Source organism: Pyrenophora tritici-repentis, chromosome 1 (genome assembly GCF_003171515.1).
Source record: "Pyrenophora tritici-repentis strain M4 chromosome 1, whole genome shotgun sequence".
In the NCBI taxonomy this organism is placed as follows: domain Eukaryota; kingdom Fungi; phylum Ascomycota; class Dothideomycetes; order Pleosporales; family Pleosporaceae; genus Pyrenophora; species Pyrenophora tritici-repentis.
Window position 1 is genome coordinate 6,439,760 of NC_089390.1, and position 20,665 is coordinate 6,460,424.

Here is a 20,665-nt window from a genome sequence, read left to right on the forward strand (position 1 = left end):
TCTCTTTCTCCGCCCCCAGTTCACCTTTCCATCTACTCATACGCAATGCTGTAGGTGGCGGCTATCGGGGAGAAGGAAACAATGCAGTTCGATCAAGTATTGCGTATCCAGCCTGCCCGCTTGCTTCCCTCTGCGTTGGCACCGACTGTCACCCAGTGAGGCGATATACCAGGTTTGAATTGACCAGGGGGCAACAAGAGCCAAGGGCGATCAATCAAGTGCGGCTATGGCGGTCCCTTCGGTATCTCCGCCAGAAACTTGTATACTGCTGTAGATTATCTTACTCACCCCTTAGGCAAGGAACTCCGCCCTTTGCTCTATTTGCTTGGCTGTGCGACGTGTTCGAAGGATGATGCAGATCACAGTCAGTCTCACTTTTGCCACTTGCTCGGCCTTACTTACTACTACTTTTCGGGTACAAGCGCGACTTCCTACTAGGCTAAACTTGAGTGACGTACGGCTCAAGATGCCGCCTCGAGTTACATCACTAACTTCTGCAAGTATGAAGTGTCATTGCAAGCGTAGGGATGCTGGAAATTGTGTAGTAGAGACTGGCAATGGGCTGGTGATAACGCCGATCAATTTGTAAAAAGGTGAACGCAGCCATGTAACTGGCGATTGGAGAGTCGCCGCGAGGCAACTACGTACGCGCATGCGGCCCAGATCTCACCCGCATTGCATACAACACGCTAGTGGACTACCGCCATGAGTATGCGCTGCTAGCAGTGGGGAGCGGGGGAGGCTTCCTATTACAAGCACAAGACCGAGAATATGAGGGGTGATAGGCTGGAAATCGAAGACGCAAAGTTAAAGCCATGTATTGGGTAATCTGCGGGTATCTTTCGATTGGGTATCTCTCGATCTATAGGTATCTCTGCGCAGAAAAAGGTAAAGCTCGTCTCGAAATTCCATTTTGGTCAGCTGCCATGGCCACGGCCTTGGATGAGCAAAATATCGAACAGTAGGCAATTCTGTAAAGAAAAAAATGTTACAAATGACCATCTTCTGTAAACGCCTTGACGACCGAACGCCGTCTATCAATATTATGCCCCTAGGTGGTTGAGTTCGTAAAAGTCGTTGTATTTTGTGTTTGTGTCGCAAGTGCATACATGCAAGGTTGCAACCTTGACGCTGCGTCGTTGCACTAAGGGCGGTCGTAATCGCTAAGAATGTCCTCCGGATCCTCGGGTGGAAGCATGTCGATAGTGTCGCTTGTGCGGGGGCCGGTGTACTTTTTCCTCGCTCCTGCATACCACCACACTGTGCTGAAAAGACCGATAAAGGCAGCCACACAGATGGCGTAGTTCATGTTGTCTAGTCTTACTGGCTTGACAGTCGGGAAGAAGAGGACGACACTGATGAAGATGACCCATGTTACTGCAATCGCGTTGACCGGTTTGCTCCATCTGCCCATCGTGTATGGTCCAGGGTGAAAGACCACAGTGCCTTCATACCATCGGTGTGCAATGATGACTGCGATATAACTAATGTCCAGGGCGGGTGCGGTGATGTTGAATATGGCCGTGATCGTTAGAGTGCTTCCAATGCCGATGAGATCGAGGCAGCTGCAAAAGACTACGACGAGCCACACTGCATTTACTGGGGTTTGCGTGAATCCGTTGACCTTGCTCCAGAAACTATGCATTGTCAGCTCACTCCACTAGCGTTACTTAGACCGAGTAACTCACCCCGAAAATGGAAAAGCTGCATCACGAGCAAAAGCCCAGGCCATTCTCGCATTTGCCAACATGGCTGAGCAACCGGTGAAGAACTGAACTAGCATGACAAAGAACCACATGATGGTCCCACCCGTCCTGCCGCCAGCATTGAAGAAGATCTGGGCAACCGGAAGACCGGTCGGCGTAGCCATGATCGCGTCGGGGTCTGTCATGCAAAAGCAGAAAGTTATTGTCAGCATCCAGCCAACGATACCGGAAACAAGGATCGCCGCTCGGATCGCTACTGGGCCACGAATGGCCGCATCGTGGGTCTCTTCCGACATGCTGTGTAACGTCGGTTAGGGTTGAATCCTATGTAAGACTGTAAGGCTGACTTACTGAGTTGTGCCGTCGTAATCGGTCATGGTCCACGCGACAGACAGGAAGCTAGTTATGATTAGTAACTGGTCGGCATACACGTGCTGAGTTACACGAACCCGAGAAGGAATGAGAAGCCCTTGCTTTGCCAGCCAGAACCATCCGTGACTGTTGTGAAGACCCATTGTGCACTTTGTTTGTTGGGTGTGAGAATGAGTAGAGCGATACAAATGCAGATTGATGCAATGACTGCTGGCTGTCAGAATATGTTCGAAACGAGTCGCGTTGTACATACTGTTGATAGGTGCAAACCATAGGATGATGCGATGAAGCCAATTTGTTGGGAAAGAGCAAATGGTGCCAAACATGCATAGCACAAAGATAGCGAGAAGAACCGTCTGGTACGCTTTCCTGCATTGATCGGTAAGTGAGTGCAGGTTAGGTAAGTACAATGGCTCTTACGGCTCGAAAGTTGATACCCCATCGTCTAGGGTGTGCATGACTGCAGTTGCCAATATCATTTGGGAGATTGTATACGCCAGACTAGCAACACCAGCTGCTTGGCCTAGGAAGTTGCACCATCCAATGATCCAGGCCCAAGGTGCAACGTGTTCGGGTGGCACGACGTGTTTTGTAACATAGTACATGCCTCCAGCTGTGGGATATGCGGAAACCAACTCCGCGACTGTGGAGTGTTAGCCGAGTCGGTATACATCGACTTAGAGCACGTACCTGAACTGGCTATGCAGTATGCCATGACGCTACCAATGAACCAGGCCCATACTGCTGTGGCTGGGCCTCCAGAGCTCATGGGAGCTCCAAAAGTAGCGGGAACTGAGCCTAAGACACCCAGGATAGAGATGGCGTAGGAGACGGTAGACCATCTTGAGAAGTGTCTTTGCAGAACCTGGAGATGGTGTTGGACAAGGTCTGGGTAGTGAGGCAAAGGAACTTACAGGTGTGTATCCAATGCGCACGAGTAGGCGGTCATCGTCATCTGCGATTGTTGCCATGATGGTTTGGTTCTGATTGTAGCCAGCTGCCTCTGCTGCCTTGGATCGACTGGAGATGGAAGGTTGGAGTGCGCTCCCGTCTACGGACGTGGCACTCAAACCGGCGTTTTTGGAGTCTGAACTGATAACCATGGTCAATGATGATCAGGTGAGCATGAGGGAAGAGAAGAAACAAAAAGGGTCCTCGCAACGGAGATGTACGAGGGAAATAGAAGGATGTACAAGGCGGTGGTGGGCCGCCGTCGGAGACACACTAGGAGGATTGACAGCAACGGCGTAGACCCACAAACCCAGGTACCGGGGAGCGGATACTTAGAATGGAAGGGATGTGTGGTCGGGTGAATTGGGGAAGAAGCACGGGTGACATGAAGTGATCTTTATCATGTCCTCGCTCAATAATTGGCAACCCTGCAAAGGGCAATGGCAAGACGACCCAGTAATATCAAGTTGCGAGATGCGAGATGCGACCTACTTGTCAGGGTAGTAATTTGAGATGTGTGGCCATGATGACACGTGCGGAGTGTGCTTGCTGGAGGCGTGAACGTGGGAAAAGGCAAGCAAGGAGTGGGACGAGAGCGGATATGCAGCGAATGAAGAGCAATCAGCCTCAGTTCCTAGACCGGCAGATCCCAGAGGCGAGGCAGCGATCGCGGATTTGCGGTACTGTCATTTGCGCCCGACTGCTGGTGCCGAACGTGTGAAGGGATTAGAGTGCTCGAGCCATGCAGGAATGATGCCGCTTCGGTGACCCAGAGTGGCGGGCCGTTTACCTACCTCGCATTTGCTTGGACTGGGGGGGGGGGGGGGTAGGTGCACGGCGCTGGAAATAGTCTCATCAGCCACAACTACAATTGCAACACAGCAGCAGCAGCAATGGTGCGATGGCTTGGATGCCGAGCTGTTTTACGCCCTCGATTGAGACAGCCCGCCATGCAGATGGCACATTGCTGTCGTGTCCGTCCAGGGCTTCGTATCGTCGGAAGCTATGACGCACATGAATGAGAGCTGCGGCTTGCCTTGCGTGAGCTTTTGAGCGATACGACTCGGGCGTGACTACGGGCCTCCTGGCTGCAACCGCTTCCCCCTGACTGTTCGTAAGAAAAACTTCGTCCAGGCGGTGAGGACCACGAGCTTGATTGGCCGGCGCGGCTACTGTGATACTGGCCGAGGAGTGAGGCTTCTGTCTGGGAGTATGATATCAGGAATTTCGCTACTCTCTAGCAGGCCCCTTACCGCACCCGAGTCTGGGTGCGGCTCCTCGCGTCGCAACGGCTGGTCTCGGCCGGGACGCCATGAGTATTGGAAATGGCCTTGCCTGAAACGGCAATCGTGATGAACTGAAGCATGGGCAAGACGTGCGCCTCGATGCCGTTGTCGGTCGTGCAAAGAAGGACACCCACCAACACGAGCACGAGCAGCTTATCGTAGTAAGAGGCGCACGGCGTTATATTTCCTAGTCAAGTAGCGCAAGCGAACAAGATGCCTGCAATGGCACCACCACACACATGCATTTTGCTTGTACCGGTACCCTAACAGCCAATGCACGTTCAACACGATCCCGACGACTCTCCTTGACGGGGCGCCTCCTCTTCTACCATTCTTCTGGCGCCTTTTCCCACGTCACAAGTAGCAGCCAGCCAGTCTGAGGCTTTTGATGCGCGCCACACGTCTCTGATCCTTTCTATACAGTACCTAGCACGGCTCCATGTCTCCGTGATCTGCCACGGGGGGGGGGGGGGCGGTTGCTCCGCTACAGCGCCGCCGCCTAGTAATGCAGCTGCCCAGATGACCATCTTGGCCGCTGTCGATGAGAGTCAGACAAGGTCAACCCCTCGCCGGATATCGTGAGTGTTGGCAACATCCAAAAGAGCGGTGGAAGCGTGCGGCTATCCAAGAATGACCTCATTCCTAGCCTCGTCCTAATTGAGTAAGCCTGCCCTGACACAGAGTTGGATATGCCCGGTAGCCGTTGGACCAACTCTAGGAGAATTGGGTCCCCAATCTTCATCGAACTTCCTCGGGTATAACGGAAGGCCATCTTGCGTCAAGGCATGGTCATCCTTGCATGCATCGACTTCCCCCAACATCGCTTAAAGCAACACTTTCGAAGACATGGACAGCTTACGCTTATCATGATGCCTCTGGTCGGTCATGTTAGTACTCATATTGTCAGTTTGCAGCTCAGAGGTGGAGTCGGAAGAGGACCAGAACCAAATATTAGTGGCCCACTGTGGGCATCATCGCATTACTAGCTGCAGCGCCCGACTCCATTGCACCGCTCCCTCTTCACATCACAAAGTGCGAAGTTCTAATCGCGGGCTGACTAGCCATGCTCCATTAAAATACCGCCGACGTTATTACGGGATTGGGATCCCAGCAAGCCCGGCCCCCAAGCCACACGCGCCCTTCGCTTGGTACTGGGGTGCTGCACTGACTCGCGGAACTACTCCAAAGGATCTTCCAGAAGATGCCTCTGGCATTCGGTGGTTTCACAATAGTGCCGAGACCATGTTGCGGACCCGTCCGCTAGACCTGCCGATCAGCGTGACATTGGTGCGTCGCCCAATGGTCTACTTCTTCCACCTCCATGCGGTGTACCGTATGTACTACTACTCGAGACGCAATAGCAATTATTTCAACTGACCGGAAATGGTTCTTGCCGCATACACCAGAAGAATAGTTGATGGCATCTGATAGGCACGGGGTTGGCTACCGATCGTGGAATAGAAGCTTGCAAGGCGGGCCTCATGCACCTTTCCATCACTGACGAACCCCAACGGTTGCTAATCAATCCATTACTACCAATCAGAACAGAAAAGACACCACACTCGAGCTAGCCCTAAGCCATGGTAGCTTACGCCCGACGTCAATTACGCGGTGTGCAGCCCCAATATTCGCAGACACTGCAACAATAACAAGAACCGTGATGAGCAAGCTTCTGGGGGACGCGGAGAAATATCCGAATCACATGAGCGTTACAGTGGGAAGATCGCAGATACTATACCCCAAAATCTGCATGCACGCGCCACTTTAACGCACAAGCACCGCGGGCTTGCTGATCCGCTTGTTCCTTCCTAAGCGTATAAAAGGAAAGAATGAAAGAGAGAAGGCCCGAAATCGGCATGGAACTACCGACAATAGTCCACCAAATACATAGCAGTAGACAACCAGGCACGTGCATCATCTATAAGAGAATCGTAAAGAATTACTACATCTGGACTCATGCCTCGACGACGCCGAGTAGAAGCGGTGGATGGGGAAGTGGGAGCCGGCGAGGTGGAAGATATCCGTAAGCGTATGTTGGTATCTTGACATGGAGCTAACAAGCAAAGCTTGGCTTAAAATAGACACGTGATAGGTGCAGATTGGCGTTTCTCGGTGATTTGTTAGGCACCAATTCTTCGATGATTGCTGTTCCATTTCCATTTACATGAGATGTTGTGCAGATATCATCGTTATCAGATACTTTGCGCAGTCAATGCGCAACTCGCCCTTCAGCCCTGTTTATGGGCACATGTGCAAAGCAAATCGGCACTTCATACCGCTCGAGGACTACATCCCGATATCGCTTTGAGCAGGGTCATCTGAGGAACCCCAACATCACAACCTCGTGTTCTACGTACTCATGCATGCGCGATTGGGGATCGGAAAATACGGATACGGATAGGGGAATGTGGGGACTAATGAGTGATGCAGACGTCTATTCATGTTAAAATACATATACAAATCAAATATATACAACGAAATGTTTCGCTCGAGCGGCGCAGTCAGCCAACCATTCACTCATCTAGCAAGTAAATTTCTTGGGGCCTGGAATGGTGTAGGTTTGAGCTGATCATACGTTAGTAACATTCTCAAAGACATGGGCAAGAGAAGAAGGCTCTTACCTTTGTAAGCATCATAAGTGACACCGGCATCCGAACCCTTGTAAGCACCAGGGAACGAAACGAGGCCAGTGGGTTTGGTGCTGCCACCGCCAGTAACTTTAAGCTGGTGGCAGCCTGGGTAAAATTGAGCACCAGGGTACTGGTATGCAGCGTGCAATGCTAAGATCTCGTGGCGGACGAGGTAGTAACCCGAAGATATGCACTTCGGGATGGTGTAGGTGACAGAGCCGCCAACCTTCTTAAGGGCGTCAGAACCCCAGACGTTTGAGGTACCTTGACGCCCTTCTTCTTGGATCTTGAACCAGACAGCACTGACAGAGCGTTAGTTACAAACATGACATGAGGAGCTTGTGTGACATACGAGGACTCTGGCATGTAGTCTTGGCAGCCGGTATCAGGGCACTTTGCCATATAGGTAATCGTAGGACCCATATGGCTGTCAGGCCAAAGCGTCCAGTAAAGCTTGACGTTGGAGCCAGCAGCAGCTTCAGCGTGGAGAGCAGCAGGCTTCGAGCCATTGATGCCACCAGTAGCATACCCACCGCATTGGATATCAGAGATGCTTACGTCCTGGACAGGTCCGTTGCCCTGGATGGGACGCGAGATACGCTTTACTCCGGTAGTGTAGGGGTCTGTGTATGGCTGGTAGAAAGTATAGTCTATTCCGCTGATTGTGGCATTATCCACATATCCATGGCCAGCAACGGCGGTAGCGAACGCGAAGACGGAGGCAATGTACTTCATTGTTGTGAATGTTTGATTGGGCAGGTAAAAGACTGTTTGACAGATACGATCCTGCGTAATGAGAGTATTGAGTTGGAGAAATGAACGAATATAAGTTAGACAAAATGTAGCTGGATTTGGTGCGATCGGTACTGAGTGACCTGGATGCCGGAATAGATTGCGCGAGGCTGCAGGTCTTATAGTACACAAATACCTACGCGTCCTCGGTCGCAATTACTCCATGATACAGGCATGCTGTGCTGCACGTACAATAGAACAGGCTTGAAACATGCCATGGCTGCCTGGTCCAGAACATGACTATGAAAGGAGGGCGCGTAGATTAAACATGGCGCTAACGGACATGATGTTCTTGGGAACCCCACTGTTTGCGCATTGTGTCAGGTTGGGGATCAATCAGGATGCCGACATCCCCGTGAGGGAAGTATCTGAAGTAAGCGAAATGAGAGCATATGGTAAACACTCCTGGCAGACGTCATTTGGTCGGAGCAGGTGGCCCATGAATATTGGATGAATCGAAAGCGTCGACGAGACGTCATGGTGGTAGCTCGAAACATGGCGCAAGACACTCCTTGCAATCAATACACCACGAACGCGCTTGGTTCTCCCGAGGCCGTTTGTCTTTGCCACCACACGTGATCGCTTTTGCTATCACGGGCAGTTTAATCCTGTATCATCGGAGAAATTAATTTGTAGGTCATATAGAGGGAAGCCGGGTTGCCGCTCATGTTTATAGCACAGAGACCACGAGGTCAAATGCTTGATCATATAACTGCAGAAGATGGTGCGGCGAGGCGCGACTTTAGATTGCGATGCGCTGGACAAGACCTTAGCTCCACAGGCAAGCATAGGCTTCCAAGCGGGAGATGTCTCTCATCGGGAATCAAGAACGGGTACCGTTGTGTCCTTCGTCCGTACCAGCATTACTCAGAAGCCGGAGGATCATGTGGGTATGGCAGAGGTGCCGGGAATCGGATGTTGTCCACCGTTCTCCAAATGAGGGCAGTCGCAACCTCTACCTCTTGCACAAGTCTGGCTCAGCGTTGCATTCGCGCCACCCGCACTTGTATGTCATATTTCCTGCCTTTCCGAAAGCCCACCTTTTACTGCGACAATCCGAGATGCCTACTTTCCGGCAATGTGTACAGGTAAGATGCGGCTGTCACGATAGTTATAGAAGTAGCAAAGCGATCGTGACCGTGACCATGGCTGCACTGACGGATAATGCTCAACAAGTATGGGATACAGTGAGAATATGAAAGTGACTTATCGATGGGGGGAGTGAATTGACCGCGCCACAAGATTAGGCGCCTTTCTTGACTAGCGAGCAATGCCAGAGAAGGGATAAGGGCTAGCCAGAGAGGTGCAATGCGACAGCTATCGTAGGAGCCCCGTATGGGGATTGGATAGGTAGTTCAGCTGGTCCGAAGATGGTGGAGTGAAGGTGGAGTGAAGATGAAGTTGGTCGAATCTTCTCGATGACGCGGTGGACCCAACGCGACATGCCACTTTCACGTTGGAGCCCCGCAATCAAGCCAAACATAGTGCAAGCTCGAATAACAACACAAACATTGACCTCTAGCACATGAACCGCTCTCCAACAAAATGGTGATCAATTACAGCAAATGGGTAAGTTGACTTTGCAACCCCAAGTAGCTACAACAGCATCTAACTTGCCCAAAGGACGCCCTCGAGCTATCAGACGATAGCGACATTGAAGTACACCCAAATGTCGACAAGAAATCTTTCATTCGCGCCAAACAAGCCCAGATCCACCAAGAGCGCGACCAGCGCCGCCACCAGATAAAGACACTCAAGTACGAGCGCATCATCAACGATGGGCTCACAGAGCGCGTCGACCGTCTCCTAACAGCGCTCAAGTCGCACAAGGACAAGCAGGCCGAGGGCAATGGCGCAAACGACGACCAGCTCGTATTCCAGGCGATGATGGAGAGCATGATGGACATGAAGGTCGACAAAGACGGAGGCTCAGACAGACCGCCGCCACCACCAGAGGGTGTGCATGAGCATATCAAGGATAAGCCTACATACCCGCAGATGATGGCGAGTTTAGTGGACGCGGTGAAGAAGGATATTGACGAGCAGAAGAGCGAGGAGCCGCGGTACAACCTATTCATACAAGGACTGGAGAAGGAAAAGGCGCGCATACAAGATCTCCAGCAGCAGTTACTGGCAAAGCTGGCGGAACTAGAGAAGGAAGACAAGAAGCACATCACTAGTGATGACATACACGACGGTTTCAGTTACTCTAATGTCAAGAAAGCAGAAGAAGAGCAGAAAAAGGCAGCAGCTCCGTCATCTAGCAAGAAGGAATCCACCGTCGAATTACTCAACAACCCGCAGAGGCCCGCAGCCACCGGATCAGACACAGGCCAGTCCTCAGGCGCCGATGCCGACGTAGAGGAAGGAAGCGCCACAGGAGCCGCAGCTGACGACAATGACGAAGACATCTCTGCATCCCCACTCGCACAGTCTTTCGCCAAGATAAAAGTTGGGGATTGGTACGCCTGCCTGCAGTTCCTCATGGCACACCCTGAGATCCTATCCGAGAAGGAAACAGACGGCCTCCTTGTAGAAGCATTCAACTCTGAACTGGACGGCAAGCCTAAACACGCTCGGCAATGCGTACACCAGGGCCTGTTACTGCAGTACTGCAGGCAATTGGGCGGCAGACAGGGTGTCGAGCTCTTCTTCAAGCGCATTCAAATGAAGGACCACCAAGCAGGCAAGATGTTCAACGACGACGTTGACTCGACATATCACCGCATCAAGACGCGCGCTGCCGAGATCCTCAAGGAACGCGCTGAGAACCCGCAATCCGAAGGCGCGGGCGTAGAGCAGATCCAACTCCACGCCGTAGACCCCAATACCCAGATCAACATCTCTGTCCCACCCAAAGAGTGTGATGCCACGGACCCCGAGGAGAAGGCGGCAATAGAGCAGGCGAGACAGATCTTTGAGTCGTTCCCACCAGGGCTGCAGAGGGCGCTCGAGAGTGGGAAGCTGGACGAGGTGAACAAGGTGCTGGCTAAGATGAGTGTAGATGAAGCTGAGGAGGTAGTGGAGAAATTGGGTCAAGGAGGCATGTTAAGTCTAGAGGAGGGTGTTATTGATGCGACAACAGAGGAGGGCCAGAGCGTCATGGCGGAAATTGAGAAGAACAGGAAGATGCCGAGTCAGCAGTGAGCTGCATGTCTGTCTCAGATGAAACTAAAATGTAGGACGGGCAACGGCAGAACCGTATGAGATGAAAGCTGCAAATGTAAATTATGCCTAATGGTATCTTGGAACGACCAAGATTCTAATATCGTACAAACGTCTCCTTTTGTCCAACAGGTGTGATGGAAACTCCGAACAAGCCGTGAACATATCCATCTATCGTATGCAACTGATCCCTAGAGTGCATGACATAGGCTAACGATAAAAACCATGTACAACCAGTAAAGCCACCCCTCTTTAGATCAACTCTGCAAAGTTGTCGTCAATACCTGCCATATCCCTATCGCCCGCAAACGCCGCGAAATCGTCATCTGTTGCAGTCCTGCTCATCTTCCTCTTCTTATGTGCGCCATCGTACGCGTGCTGTTGTCCATATACTCCTCCGTCCGCTCCAGGTCGCGCATGCTGTAGGCTCTTGAGGAGGTCTGCGGCTATGTGCTGGTTCGGCTCTCCGATTGCGGTTGCGAATTCTGGTTGCGTGGTATGGTGTGCCGGAGCAGGGGCTGTCTCTGGTACGACAGTATGGGCTGCGGGCTCAGGCATGACATCATTGCCAATATCAGGCACGGGATTGTTTCTGACTGCCGCTGTTTGTTGTGGTGATCCGGTGGGGGTAAAGGATTCCATGGGCGGAGGCGTGAGTTCCTCGACTTCGGGCCGTCCTTGGGCAGGCGCAAATGTCGCAGCAACTGGCGAAGTTGTAGCGACAGGCAAAGGCGCAGTTGAGATCCTATTCTGCTCAGCCGCTGACAAGCCCTTGAGAATGGCTTCTTCTACTGCGCGCTTCCGGCTCTCTATGGCATCTTTGCGCGTCTTTAGATCAGCAGCTTGCGCCTCTTCTTGTTCCAACTTCAACTTGTTCGTCTGCAGGAGTTGTTCGAGGCCAGTGATGAGCGCCTTGCGGGCCTGGATGCTTTGTGCGACGGCGCCTTCAGCCACGGCAAGCTTTTTGCAAAGTGCAGCGAGACCGGCGGCATGCATAGGAGGGGACGGAATGGCGGCATTTGGGTTCGTCAGCTTCTCGTAGTCCTGGTTTGCGGTCGTGATGGCGGGCTTGGCCGCGACATCAGCCTTTTGCAGAGTGGTTGCGAGAGGCGCGACTGGAGTGAGCTCAGGAGGGACAGTTGAAGCTGAAAAGAGCGAACCACCAAGAGCCGGCTTGCGCGTAGACGATTTGGAGCGGTCTACTTCGTCAATCGACTTTTCGACGGCTTGCTGCACGGCTTGGTTGAAGATTTGTCGCGAGCGCCAGACTTCGACGACCCTTCGAATCTTGTTCTGTATCTCGTGGGGAGAGCCTTTGTAGGCTACCGTGGTCGCCTCGGCGAGGATGGGTTCGTAGGCTCGCAGAAACTCGTCCTTCTTGCGCATCTTGGAGGTTTGGCAGATTTCATTGGCGAGGTAGATCAGGACAAGCTTCTTGTTCGGCGTCGATTCTTTCATGCGCTGAAGCCATACGTGGGCGATGCGCTCGGCATGTCGTCTATACGCGTAGAAAGTTAGTGTGCAATCACAAAGCGCGCGAAATGCAGTTTGCGTCGGTCAAGCAACATGCTGTACAAGCAGGCGCAATCTTCACAACTGGGCCTAGACAAAGGATGGGGAGTATTACCTGTGAAAGAGGATCCACTGGCCTACAGTGGAGATGGCCTCTTGCGTCTCATTGAGTGACGAGAGCTTCGCCTTGAGGCTGTCCTCTGTAAAAGCCATTCTCACGTTCTTCACGAATAATTGTGATAGCTAATGCAGATGGTTGTCGCACGCGACCAGTATGAACATTCAACGTGCAGCAGTAATTCTAGCAGAACAAGGTGAGATTCGCGTTTCCAGGGTGCACCTGACTAGACCAGCGCTTGCAAATATAGTGGAGAGATGACTTGGATTGCTGAAGTGAAGGGAAGAAAGAGAAAGAGAGTCGGAGGTGGGTTCCAAGATTAGGTCCATAGAGAGAGCTCAGCCGGGGACGCTAAGAGCCGTACGCTAAACGTGGCTCGGCGCGCGCCAAGACAGCTCCTGGCCGTCACACATGTTGACTATGCTCGACGCAACAAGACACTTATAAAGCAAACCATTGTCGCTGCTATTAATCTCTGCCCCCCCCCAACTTCATCTCACATACACACCAAGATACACAATGGCCGACCGATTCCCGTCATTAGACGAAATTGACGCTGGTAAGCGCAACAGCTGCATGCCCGAAGCATCTCCGCATGCAATACTAAACATAGCCAGGTCAAACCGAGGCGCGCGGTGATGCAGCCGGCTTCGAACTTGTAGGCGACTCAAACGATGCCGACGATTTCCTCTCACGTGAGCGCGCTCTTCTCGGCGACGATGCGGACCAGTTTGCTTCAGAAAACGACAGGGTGGCTACTGTCGAGGACGGTGACGACGACCTGTTGGGTGGAGACTTCAGCCAGGCCAACATTGGCAGCCAGGAGATGAGCGGCTTTGAGAGCTCCTTCCCTGCCATTGACACGACCAATGATGTAAGCACTGCACTGCTTTCTTGATCGTTACACGTGTTGTGAAATGAGGCTTGCGCTGGGAATCACTGTATATGCAATCCGGAGGCGCACGAATTGCGATTGCGAGCTTTGCATCATGAAGGAAATGAATATCCGCAGCGTACTGACTTGAACAGCACATGGCTCCAGGTGGCACCATCACAGGATCAAGTCTGCCTTTCCTTCCCGGCCAACCCGCACCTTCATTCACCCCCCAGCGATCAGACTCACCAGAGCCTGACGTTATCCGGGAATGGCGCGAACGCCGTGACCTCCAGATTCAACACCGCGATCAAGTTTCGGCCGAGCGCAAGCAGAGGACCATCCAAGAGGCACAGCAGAACATTGACGACTTCTACGAGAACTACAACAACAAGAAGGACAAGGAGATTGCAAAGACACGGCAAGAGGCTGAGGAGTTCCTCGCAAACCGGGACGACACTACTGCTGGCGGTACGAGCTGGGAGCGCATCGCAAAGCTCGTTGATCTGAGTGGAAAGGGCACCAAGGGCGGAGCCTCAGGCAGCGAGAAGGCGAGGTTCAGGGAGCTCCTGCTCAGTCTGAAGAAGGACGAAAAGGCACCCGGTGCAACTGGCTACTAGGGTGGCTACACATGACGGGCACTTCATGATCTGTACGGGGCTCAGGGGATGATTTTGGCATATTCCAACGTCGCTGGCCGTGGCTCGGAGTTCATGGATAGGTTGCACGTTACTTCATGCAGCTTTGTTAATACAAGGATGGCGTTTATACCACTCGATTTACATTGGGCCCTCATGCCTCTTTTGTATTAGGGCGCCTTGAGAAGGTTGTCAATGTTCATGTAGACTCTGACTTTACCAACGGAGTTGCGGAGGCTGTTGAGAGCATGCCTTGATGGTGCATTTTCACAGCTTGCGTAGTGGTTATGCAGCACAACATCACGAATGCTACCAATGTCTTCCAGAAGATATTAGTTATGCTTCACAGGTACTACTCCACGATATGAACATCTGTGACCAATAGCCCAGTGAATTATTGCCTGTATCATACACCGAGTAATCTACCCAGAAAGGAAAATACACGACCATCAACCTTCCACTTCAATTTCGTCCTCCCTAACAGGCAACAGCGATAATGATTGTAATGCTGCAACGGACAGATCCCTGTCAACCTCCAGAATCTCCCCTGCTATAGTTATGAGATCTTGACGTTCAAGCGGACTCTCATCACCAGCCCAGACTCTGACAGCTGCTTGTATCAGGAGACTCTTGGTACGGTCGACAGGGTGGCTTGGGTCAAGTATCCCTACTTTTTTCTTCTTTTCCTCTTCCTCTTCCTCTTCCACGTCCGGAGAAGAAGATATCTGGACAGGGTTACGAACTGATGATGGGCTGCCCGCGGCTCCTTCTGCTTTCTCATCGACAGCTGATGGTGGACATGCTTCGTACAACGCTGGAAAGTAATCGTCCGCATAGTAGTATATCTCCTTGTCCATCCACCTGTAGAACACAGGGGCAACGAATTCGCCAGTTTCCCCAATATGACGATGCATTAGCGTAAAATCGTCCACAACGTCTTCTAGGTTCCTAAAAGCATATGCTTCTAAGCTTCCTGCCTGGTACTTGTCCGCTATGGCAAAGACGCGCATATGCTGGGAAAACTGTTTCTCACTGCGGCTCGGAATGCCTCTTCCTTCTGTTGTTTCTTATATTGTTGTGTGTAGGCATGCTCAAATAGTACTCCAAGGCTGTCGGGGCTGTCGCTGGAGAGCACAATAGTTTGTTCTCTATATTCCTTCCAGTCCTGAGACGCGTTCATAAACCGTTTGCTTGCGGAACAGAGGATGAGTTGGTGGCCCCTGAATTCCATCTCACCATAAGTGCCGTAACGGATGACGAGGTTAGAGGGGTGTGGGTTCCTGTACCACATGGCGTTTGAGAAGGGTTGTAGTCTAGTCCTGATAACGGCATCATTTGGACCGGTGCGTTCTTCACCTGGCATGGCCATAGGTATGTTGAGTTATACAGTCTGGTGAATCGTTGAGATGTGGTGGTCGATGATATATTCGACAGCCGACCTAGAAATGCTTGCTTTTGTTGTGAGATTTTTATTGAAATTCCCAAGATAAACAGACTCAAAAGAAAACCAAAGGTCCGCCGTATACGAAATATGTAAAATTCCCATGGTTAAAGTGAACATTACTCTACCAGATGTCAATACTGCAACCTATCATAGGCTCAATAGCGAGCATTGCATTTACATAGGAGGACACTTGCGTGGCACTGATCTCGCGTAGCATCCCGTACCATAGTATTAGATCTTCCGACCTTGCTCTGATAGGACCAGATGTCTTAAACTGATGAGATGCTCAAACGTTGCGATATTGTTAAGGAGGCGTACACTTCGCCATAGATATACGGAATCATGTGGTAGTGATTTGATTCAGTGTAGATGTTTCGCAATTCCGAAGGTGTAGGTACAGGCTTTCCGTAACATAAATTGAGATGTTCTTTAGTAGCAAAGAGGCTGTGATGTAATGACGTAGTCTTCGCCGAAGATCGCATTTATCGGTAGTATCTTGGGTTTGTACGTACGTAACATGTCGATTTCCCCATGGTCCCCAGTGCTGAAAGGAACCCGTCCGCACACGCACAAATACACCACAAGCAGCAGCCCGGAAAAGTTGGCGAATAGGGCCTTTGAAATGCAGGAGGTTCTCGAAGAATCTATCGGAGAGGTGCGATGGCGCCCTGGCCGGATTTCCGGAACGCTAGTAGGCGCGCTTGTCACCCATCAGGAAGGAGATGCCCTCGAACAAGCTTTTGGCCACTGGCACGAGAGACTTGACAGCGATCTTGTACAAAGCTTATCTTCTTCTCCAATGACGGTCACACGTGCCATCTTGCCCATCCCCATATGTTTATCTCCGTCTGACACGGTCTAGGTTGGTGGCGCAACCGAGTACGTAGTCGTACGCGTACCTGCATCTCGGGGCTGTATAAGAACTTAACCATTCACTTTAGTTACGGTTCATGGATAGTTGTTCTTTAATTCTTTTTCTGACGATGCAGCTCTTCAGGTTCAGTGCATTTGCGTCAATACTGGCGTCGGCCTCGGCATGTGGAGGCGACGACAGCTGCTATGGACCGCTCAAGGACGACATAGTACTTACGAGGAACGTTCGAAGGATGCAACCTGATGCGCAAAACGCGACTACAATGCCTAAAGGTCCCCTTGAATGGGGTCAGATTAATTTCTTGCACACCACTGATACCCACGGGTGGCTAGAAGGGCATATCAAGGAACAGAACTATGGCGCCGACTGGGGGGACTACGTCAGTTTCACAAAACATATGAAGCAGAAGGCGCGAAAGCTCGGCGTTGACTTACTTTTGGTTGATACAGGTGTGAGTGGTTACCGTTAATGTTCGACTCCGAAATAACAAGCTCACTAACCCGGCGATAGGATCTGCATGATGGCGCCGGACTGAGTGATGCATCCACTCCCAACGGCAATATCTCTAATGCCGTTTTTGAGAACATCGACTACGATATATTGACTATTGGAAACCATGAGCTATACGTTACTGAGATTGCCTACGAGACTTTTAGCAACTTCTCCAAAGTCTACGGAGAGAAGTACCTCACTAGCAATGTGCAGATCATTAATCCAGCTACGGGTCAGTTTGAGTATATCGGACATCACTACCGTTACTTTACTACTGAACAAGGTATACAGAGCATACTTCTCTTATATATATGACATGTCACTAACAGCGATAAGGCCTCCGCATCATGGCCTTTGGTGTTTTGTTTGACTTCGCCGGCAACAGTAACGTCTCCAAAGTCACTAAAGCCGCCGATATGATCCAGCAGCCATGGTTTCAACAAGCCGTGAACTACACAAAGTCGATCGACCTATTCTTGATCACAGGACACAACCCTGTGCGAACGGCTGCAGCCACTAGCACTATGGGCACCGTGTTCAAGGCCATTCGAAGCATGAGGCCAGACGTGCCTATCCAAGCATTTGGTGGACACACACACATCCGAGATTTTACAGTATATGACAATAAAGCCACTGGGCTTGAATCTGGTGAGTAATCGTGACCTTGTCGTTTTTTGCATAACTGACAATGACATAGGTCGTTATTGCGAGACTCTTGGCTGGCTCGCAATGTCTGGAATCAATTCAAGCACTTGTAAAGCACCCCACAACCCCAAGGGCGTCCCTAATCCCACACGTAGCGCGGTAGCACCTGTTAGCACTGGTACTGTGTCCGCTAACGCATCTTTGCCAATGTCTACCTCAAAATCCACAATGCGCTATGCGCGTCGATACCTTGACTGGAACCGGAACACTTTCGCCTATCATGCTGTTGGCAGCCAGCGTTACACTGACTTAGATACTTCAAAAGGCCTCAGCGTGAGCTCTCAGATTACCTCAGAGCGCGCCAAGCTCAACCTGACCGATCTCTACGGTTGTGCGCCAGCAACATATTGCCAATACTGCAAGCCATTCATGGCTGAAGGCAACATATTTGGACTTTTACAAACTGCACTAGCTACGGTTGCTGTGAATGAGACCCGCAAGGACACTCCACGACTCATCATTATAAACACGGGCAGTGTCCGCTTCGATCTTGCCCAGGGACCTTTCACCTATGACGACTCATTCATTGTCTCTCCGTTCAAAGACGCGTTTCAGTTTATTCCAGACGTGCCTTATGAGCAGGCTTCGAAAGTTCTTGCCATACTAAACGCGGGCCCCTTCCAAAAGAAGAAGAGAGATATCAGCACCGCCGATTTCGGTTTCAGCCCCATCCTCGCAGACCGAGATACTTGTATTGATCCTCTACTTACACACCATTATGATGGAATGACCCGCCGCTCGAAACAAGGTGGCCGTCTCATCCGTCGCCAATCTACTGCTCCAAACCCAGGCCACATCACCCAAGACGACTTCGGTACTGATGGCGACGACACGGTGCACTCCCCCATTCCAAACTACTCGCAACCAAACGACCTCCAGGCAAACGCCTCTTTCCCGCTTGATGGGTCCATGCCAAAGACGGTTGACCTTGTGTTCCTGGACTTCATTGCGAGTTACATTGTCAATGCTCTAAACACACCCGATGTTGGCGGCGATTTCTCACTAGGGCAGGTGTCCTACTATATGGATAAGAGCTTTACCACTAACAGTTACCTGCCAGCATATGCAAAAATCGCCTGGCAAGCAGATGTACCGAACTGTCCGGTAGGGAAAGGTATTGGCACTTCGTAGTGGCTCATTCACTAGCTTTTAGAAGTAATTTATCACATTACTCTTACTTTTCTTTGCGTGTGCAATTAGTGTGATGTGGCCATTTTACGGTATGTTGGCCGAATGTGCGTACTGGCGAGACTTAGGCAAGAGTCTGATAGCGGTGGGCCACCCACAAGGTATATCATCAAAGAACCCATGAAGAAGATTGTATATCTATCGCCCAGGCGTGAACAAAAGGTCCAAGAGAAGTCAGATTAAAGAAAATTAGCCAGATTTAGCTTCCTTGGCCGCATACCGCAGAACCCACCACGCACACGAAACCCCCGCCAGTCGCCAACCCCACCATTCGCACCGATACCAAACCGCCGGAAATTAACCTGATAGGAACACAACAAGGTGTAATGCACTGACCATCACGCTGCCACACTTAGGCGCCCTGCGGCCAGTTGATTGGTCGCAGTTCTATCCTCCGCGCCCCTTCCTGAATCCTTTCAATGTTACTTCAGTCTGACCTCATCAGCGTCAACATGTACAACACCGAGAGGGATACCCCAGAATGATCTTCCTACGTTCTGCAACCTAACCTGCAACGCTTGTCTCCATAGTCTTCTTATTAAGATCGTTATCCGCGGACTGGTTCATATCAAACAACCCAGCGATCAGCAACAAGCATCATGGCATCGATATGGGAAGGCGCCGTGGCGCTATATCGCAACTTGGCGCGTGTGTTGAGCTCTGGATGTCCCACAAACGTACGTAAATACTGCCCATGGTCTTGGAATCGGACAGGCCGTTTGAGATGAAGTTTGTAGGATGATCCCGCGTATCGAGGTTTTATCTTCTACAAGACTATGTCGTCCAATGAAGTAAGTCCTTGGCCTTTGCCATATCTAGAAGCCAACGACGCCGAGAACTGACACAACATATAGTCGGTGTCGAGCTTCGGCAGACCATCATTTGAGAGCATGCTAGAGTAGTGGTTTGGGGGGACAGAGTAAAAGTTTGCATTCTGGGAGTTTAGGCAGTAGGCCGAGTTTAGGGAAACGTTATGCTATCTAGTTGTCATCGGGGCCTTTTCGGAAATTCTAGTCTACACTAGACATTGCGAACACATGTCATACAATTGCTCCGCTCACACAACAAGCGACAGCGAGTGTCCGCCAAGAGAAAAGAAACGCGAGGTATATGGGTAGGCGTCTTGTTGAAACCAAACCATCGATTTTGACTACCGAAACCGCAAAGCACTCACAAACAGAAGACCGTGTCTACCGCTCCTATTGAGGTGCTTGTTCGAATTCCCCATTTCTGTCCAGTCGTTCTGCAAATTCGGTTTGTTGCATCTGTTGCTGCATCTGCTGTTGCATCTGCTGTTGCTGAGAGAGGACCAACTCGGAAGGGTCCAATCCCAGATTAGCTGGGGATGCAGAATGCCACCATAAATTCTGCATATCGACGAGAGGAGTACCCTGGTCGAAGCTGGTGACGAAGGGGTTACCGAAAGCGAAAGACGTCGACTGATGTTCAGACCAATGATAGGGGTACAGGGGGCCAGCAAACTGCTGCTGGAAAGGCGGCAGCGCTAGACCTTGCGACGCTTCCTGTAGAAAATCAGTGACATCAGGTGTATTCCACAGATCTGGTTGCGACCGTAGCGTGGAGTTTCGCAAGTGTGCAGAATGTGGAGGCTGAGGAGCTTGATCTTGGTCATCAGCAACGAGCTCCTTGACCTGCTCTCGTAGAGCTGGTGCACATGTGTTTAGGATCTTGTAAACAACGTCGTAAGCCCGAGAAGCGACAGGGTCATTGACTCGCATCGCTCTGAGCCAACGTATCATCTTCTTAATAGACGTGATGATATCAGCTTTTTCTTCTGCTAGATGCTTGCCCTCGTAGGCCATCTCAAGCAACAGTACGGCCATAGTTTGCATGACTAGTGGACTTTTTGTTACCCCAGACTTGCTTATCGTTCAGATATTGCCACTTACTATTATGA

At 51.1% G+C, this 20,665-nt stretch overlaps 7 protein-coding genes across 7 annotated transcripts; 3 read left to right on the forward strand and 4 right to left on the reverse strand.

The window, feature by feature from the left end:
• Positions 1 to 1,144: 1,144 nt before the first annotated feature.
• PtrM4_025250 (PotE, Amino acid transporter) lies at positions 1,145 to 3,181 on the reverse strand (the record flags this gene model as incomplete). Its single annotated transcript, XM_001932282.1, has 8 exons — positions 1,145 to 1,637; positions 1,689 to 2,003; positions 2,058 to 2,105; positions 2,156 to 2,285; positions 2,332 to 2,447; positions 2,499 to 2,721; positions 2,769 to 2,943; positions 2,993 to 3,181. 8 exons carry the CDS (start codon positions 3,179 to 3,181, stop codon positions 1,145 to 1,147), a joined length of 1,689 nt encoding a protein of 562 aa, XP_001932317.1.
• A 1,415-nt stretch (positions 3,182 to 4,596) lies between these two features.
• On the reverse strand, positions 4,597 to 4,842 carry PtrM4_025260 (uncharacterized protein; the record flags this gene model as incomplete). The annotated part of the gene is made up of 1 exon (XM_066103650.1): positions 4,597 to 4,842. The coding sequence occupies one exon, from the start codon at positions 4,840 to 4,842 to the stop codon at positions 4,597 to 4,599; it is 246 nt and encodes an 81-aa protein (XP_065965852.1).
• Positions 4,843 to 6,836: 1,994 nt separating this feature from the next.
• PtrM4_025270 (Glyco-hydro-61 domain containing protein) lies at positions 6,837 to 7,680 on the reverse strand (the record flags this gene model as incomplete). The annotated part of the gene is made up of 3 exons (XM_001932283.1): positions 6,837 to 6,880; positions 6,937 to 7,247; positions 7,298 to 7,680. 3 exons carry the CDS (start codon positions 7,678 to 7,680, stop codon positions 6,837 to 6,839), a joined length of 738 nt encoding a protein of 245 aa, XP_001932318.1.
• A 1,602-nt stretch (positions 7,681 to 9,282) lies between these two features.
• On the forward strand, positions 9,283 to 10,884 carry PtrM4_025280 (Hsp90 co-chaperone Cdc37; the record flags this gene model as incomplete). Its single annotated transcript, XM_001932284.2, has 2 exons — positions 9,283 to 9,306; positions 9,361 to 10,884. 2 exons carry the CDS (start codon positions 9,283 to 9,285, stop codon positions 10,882 to 10,884), a joined length of 1,548 nt encoding a protein of 515 aa, XP_001932319.1.
• A 270-nt stretch (positions 10,885 to 11,154) lies between these two features.
• Positions 11,155 to 12,627, reverse strand: PtrM4_025290 (CTD-bind domain containing protein; the record flags this gene model as incomplete). Its single annotated transcript, XM_001932285.1, has 2 exons — positions 11,155 to 12,400; positions 12,530 to 12,627. The coding sequence occupies 2 exons, from the start codon at positions 12,625 to 12,627 to the stop codon at positions 11,155 to 11,157; spliced, it is 1,344 nt and encodes a 447-aa protein (XP_001932320.1).
• Positions 12,628 to 13,051: 424 nt separating this feature from the next.
• PtrM4_025300 (clathrin light chain) lies at positions 13,052 to 14,026 on the forward strand (the record flags this gene model as incomplete). The annotated part of the gene is made up of 3 exons (XM_001932286.2): positions 13,052 to 13,091; positions 13,150 to 13,406; positions 13,562 to 14,026. The coding sequence occupies 3 exons, from the start codon at positions 13,052 to 13,054 to the stop codon at positions 14,024 to 14,026; spliced, it is 762 nt and encodes a 253-aa protein (XP_001932321.1).
• Positions 14,027 to 16,624: 2,598 nt separating this feature from the next.
• PtrM4_025310 (Metallophos domain containing protein) lies at positions 16,625 to 18,690 on the forward strand (the record flags this gene model as incomplete). Its single annotated transcript, XM_001932288.1, has 4 exons — positions 16,625 to 16,813; positions 16,873 to 17,137; positions 17,191 to 17,502; positions 17,552 to 18,690. 4 exons carry the CDS (start codon positions 16,625 to 16,627, stop codon positions 18,688 to 18,690), a joined length of 1,905 nt encoding a protein of 634 aa, XP_001932323.1.
• Positions 18,691 to 20,665: the final 1,975 nt, after the last annotated feature.